The following is a 5,224-nucleotide window of genomic DNA, read 5'->3' as shown; positions in this document are numbered from 1 at the left end:
ATGTTTTAGTTCTGATTTTTGTTATGTTTTAGTTCTGATTTCTTTTATTTGGCATATGTTTGGTTCGACTTTCATATGATCAGTTTCTGATTGGAGCCTTTGTTATGTTTCAGGTTGTTCGGGTCCAGGCGACATGTGAAGCTATTTGTACTCTAGTGAAGGTGGACCTGTTAGTCAAACTTGTTGTGTTTTGTTGTGTAACCCGTGAAGGTTTTCTAACCCGTGAATGTGGTGTAGCCAGTACGTGAAGTATGTCTTGTAATTTAGTAGTATGCCCTTTGTAATTTAGTAACCCGTGAATGTTGTTTTCATTGTCAAGTTGTAGGATGTCTTTCTTACTCTATCTATATATATCGAATCTAGTATTGTTGTACTAATCCTCTCATTCTCATCCTATCTTTCCCTCAAGCAAACTTGAAAATTTTATTTTCTCTTTCTTTCTTGTTCTTCATATATGTCACAAAGTGTAATCAGCAACAATCGTTCTTTCTTCTAATCAGTAGCAAGCAACTTTGTTTCTCTTTCTTTCTTGTTCTTCATATATGTCACAAAGTCTAATCACCAAATTTTTTTTCTTTCTACTACACCAACAATCGTTCTTTGCAACCAAACACATCATTGGGTTACACTAAACCAATCTAAAATCCAAAGACCCAAAAAAGACTTAACCCCAAACCAAAATACCTTTTGAAAAGTATATTCCCAATATTGTCAACAAAATGTCACATTGGAGTTCTGATCAAGAAACTGATGAAATTGTGGAGGAGGAAGTTGACAGTATAGTAGAGGAGATTCAGTACCAGTACACCCATACAGAAGAGCCACCAGCTCCAGTTTTAAGAAGAAGGCACATTGACAAAGACCGGGAAGGAGGCCACATTCAGTTATGGATCGTCGTCGATTCAGAATGAACAAACCGTTATTCTTGCGTATTGTTAATAGTATTGAAAATGGAATCCCATACTTCAAACAAAAACGAGATGCAACTGGAAGGCTCGGTCTTTCTGCACTTCAGAAATGTACGGCAGCTATTCGTATGATGGCATACGGAAATGCGGCAGATGAAATGGATGAATATCTACGACTCGATGACACCATTGCGCAAAAATGCCTTGAAGAATTTGTTGGCGGAGTTGTAAATCTTTTTGGAGATGAGTACCTCAGAAGGTCTACAGCGGAAGACCTCCAACGATTATTGAATATTGGAGAATATCGTGGTTTCCCCGGAATGATAGGGAGCATAGACTGTATGCACTGGGAGTGGAAGAATTGTCCAACAGCATGGAAAGGACAGTATTCACGTGGATCTGGAAAACCAACAATCGTACTAGAGGCTGTGGCATTGCAAGATTTATGGATTTGGCACGCTTTTTCGGACTACCAGGTACATTAAATGATATCAATGTTTTGGATCGATCACCAGTGTTTGATGATATACTAGAGGGTCAAGCTCCGAGAGTTAACTACGTTGTCAATGGACGGAATACAAAATGGCATACTACCTCACTGACGGTATCTATCCCAAATGGGCAACTTTCATCCAATCAATTACACTTCCACAGGGTAAAAAAAACCAACTCTTTGCTCAATATCAAGAAGCATGCCGAAAAGATGTAGAGCGTGCATTTGGAGTATTGCAGGCTCGATTTGCAATCGTCAAGAATCCTGCACTTTTTTGGGATAAAGGAAAAATAGGCAAGATAATGAGAGCATGTATCATATTGCATAACATGATAGTGGAAGACGAACGACATGAATACAATTTCTACGATCCATCAGAGTTTTATCAGGGAGAAGGAAGCGGAACTTCTCAAGTGGATTTATCATTTTCTAGAGATAGGACAACGATTTTCAATAATATGATGGCCATTCGAAATGACGTTCGGGATCCAATAATGCATGACCGTCTTAAAAAAGACTTGATTGAGCATATCTGGCAAAAATTTGGTGGGATGCAACAGTAGAACGAATTTCATTTCTTCTATTACAATTTATATTTGTGTATTTTCCCCGATTTTGTAAAATATGTTTAATATTCCCGAATTCTGTAAAATATGTTTGTTTTCCTTTTAAATATAATATTAGTAATTAATATAACTTATTTCTCATTTTAATTTATTTAAATTTGCAAATTAATAAACAATAGTTATAAAAAAAAATATTTGAATGATTGAGGAACCTATGAAGGTTACTCTAGTGGAAGGATAAATTTTGATAAGTACTTAGTGGGTTGATATGATTATATTAATAATAATTATATGATTAATTTATTTGGGAGTAACCCATATGGGTTACTCCACTGCCCATGGTCTAAGAAACTGATAATACTAAAGATATATTTGGTAGTTAACTCAACCATGCATAGATAAAAATCATAACGCTAAAAAATTAGATCAAAGATTTAAAACATTATTTTCATTCTCTTCTCATGAGATTCATCAACTCCACAAACACAACATAATTTATAATATTCTAATAATATTCTTAGAGAAGAAAGACAAAGATTCACATTTCTTTATAACTTTTTTTTTTCTTTTTGTCAACCATTGGACCACAACAGACTGGCCTATTAGCCAAATCTCTATGTTCGTAGGGAGCGAGACTTGATTTCTGGTGTGATGGTGCCTTGTGCATTAGGCTATGTACAATGGTTTTTTTTTCAACACCCTCCACCTCAACTTTTAACATTCAACATCATTTTCTATTTCTTCCACCTAATCATTCAACACCCAACTCAATTTTAACTTCTCCAATAGTTTTATTTAATAGAATTCAACACCTTACCTCACTATTTTCATTTTATATTTTTATTTTTACTTAATTTGATAACAACACATTTATAGTAATTTAAAATTAATAAAAGTTATATTATTATTTTTTAAATTGAATTTTATATTTTTAGCTAATATTTTAATATAACAAAAATAAAAATTATTATTACTAAAACAAATAAAATTACACAAACTTCAAATTCGGAAAATACAAACACACAATAAAACTATTAAAAAGTACATAACTTAATTAGTACAATCTGATCCAAAATATGGAGGATAGTTTGGAACAGCTGATGGCATGAAAAAATTCGGTGAAAACCCAGAATTTGGTACATTTTGGGGTTGATTTGCAGATTGGTTTTGAAACTGATAATTGTTGGGATTTGGATAGTTGAACGGATGATTAGAAGAATTTTGAGTGTTAAACAGATTATTATTGGATCCATTTAACAACAAAAGAAAAGTTTTAAAAAAGTATTAATGGCATCTCCAACCCCACTCTATTTTAGAGTCAAAACTCTATTAGACCATCTCCATTGTATTTATTTATTTTTTTTCTCTAAAATAGAGTAACTCAAAAATAGAGCACTGTTTTCCTCCAATGTATTACTCTATTTTCACCTCTATAATAGAGTTAGTGTAAAAAAATAGAGGTGAGAATAGAGTTGCTCTATATATAGAGCAATCCTATTATTTTCTCTATTTTAGAGTAAAATATAGAGTAGGGTTGGAGCAAATGTTGCTCTATAATAGAGATTTGACTCTAAAATAGAGTGGGGTTGGAGATGCCCTTAGACCATCTCCAGTGTATATCTCTATTTTTTACTCTATTATAGAGTAACTCTAAAATAGAGCATGGTTTTTCTCCAATGTGTTACTCTATACTTGACTCTAAAATAGAGGTAGTGTAAAAAAATAGAGTTGAGAATAGAGTTACTCTAAATATAGAGCAATCTCATCATTTTCTCTATTTTAGAGTAAATTATAGAGTAGGGTTGGAGCAAATGTTGCTCTATAATAGAGTTTTGGCTCTAAAATAGAGTGGGGTTGGAGATGCCCTTATAGAACAACATTTGCTCCAACTCTACTCTATATTTTACTCTAAAATAGAGAAAATGATAGAATTGCTCTATATATAGAGTTACTCTATTCTCACCTCTATTTTTTTACACTAACTCTATTTTCAACTCTAAAATAGAGTAATACATTGGAGAAAAGCAGTGCTCTATTTTAGAGTTACTCTATTTTAGAGAAAAAAATAGAGATATACTTTGGAGATGGTCTAAGAGTTGATAGGAAGATATAGGAGAAAGTTATAGTGAGAAATAAAGTTTTTTTTTATGTCCAAATGAAACGAAAATAGTCTCTATATATAGATTTTTAAAAATTATGGATTTTGATATAAATTTCTTTTTTTAAAAAAATTGATTACAACCAAATAATTGAGTATAAATAATTGAGAGGAAATTAAAAAACACAAAAATCTGGATAGCCAATAGAAAAACAACAGATAAAAAAAATTATGTCGGTCAAAAAAAAAAAAAACTTTCTCTCACCCCTCCCTCCAATCACCAGCTGACACATATCACTGGAAACCGCACTTCATTTGCATTCAACGGGTTGAATTTATTCAGCTCAGATGAATCTACATCAATTTTCTTTTTTATTCAACACTTTTGTTGTAGGCATTAAACTGTTGAAAAAAAGATTCACTGCACTAAGGTCACTCTACTTCTTTATAACTTTTAAACTAATTAATTGTGGTTTTCTAGCTAAGTGAAAATATATAAACGATTCACATGGTCCAATTTCTTTTTTTTTTAAACGCTTCCACATCATTTTAACATCAAATTATAAAATATCATAAAATATCAAGTATATTTTAACCAAAATATCTTAACGCTTCCAATATCTTAACGCTTCCAATATGCATTCAAATAAATATATTTCCTTTCCCTTTGTTTTGTGCTTCTTTACACTTCCAAAAATTTCCAAAAATCTTAGGACGAAGATTCCCTATTAGGGATTATCAAAGTAACCCAAAAATTCTCTAACATCAAATTTAAATTGAAACGCAACTAAAAATCTTTTTTTTTTGGTAGAAACTAAAAATCATTTTTGTTGAAAGATACAATTTCAGAAAGAAAAAAAATTAAAAGAGGATAAAATTCAGAATAAAGGATACGTACGAGACATGAAGAAAAGATATACAGCTTTATCATATGTAAGTCTTGTTTGTTATCTATTTCATAAATGATTTTTCTGTCATGTGGTGAGAAAGCTCGAGCTTTTAGGGTTTAAATGGAACCTTAACGGTTTGACCTTTAGCTTTGGATACTGTCTTCAAACTCTCTTTGGATATATATCACTATGGTTGTTGCTGACCTGAAGTTCCACCTTTCATAAGGTATATATGTTAGAATATTGAGAGAAAGAAGAAAAGAAACAGA

At 31.9% G+C, this 5,224-nt stretch overlaps 1 protein-coding gene and 1 pseudogene across 1 annotated transcript in view; both read left to right on the top strand.

Moving 5' to 3' along the window:
- Window positions 1–139, top strand: part of LOC109126414 (glutathione S-transferase T3-like) — a 2,471-nt gene extending 2,332 nt beyond the window's left edge. The window contains exon 2 of the mRNA XM_019229948.1: window positions 114–139. Coding sequence (XP_019085493.1) covers window positions 114–139 — 26 coding nt within the window. The remainder of the gene's footprint in view (window positions 1–113) is intronic.
- Window positions 887–1,964, top strand: LOC109126413 (annotated as a pseudogene).

The sequence above is a fragment of the Camelina sativa genome, chromosome 9 (genome assembly GCF_000633955.1).
Source record: "Camelina sativa cultivar DH55 chromosome 9, Cs, whole genome shotgun sequence".
Lineage (NCBI taxonomy): Eukaryota > Viridiplantae > Streptophyta > Magnoliopsida > Brassicales > Brassicaceae > Camelina > Camelina sativa.
This window is presented reverse-complemented; position numbering and strand designations above follow the sequence as displayed.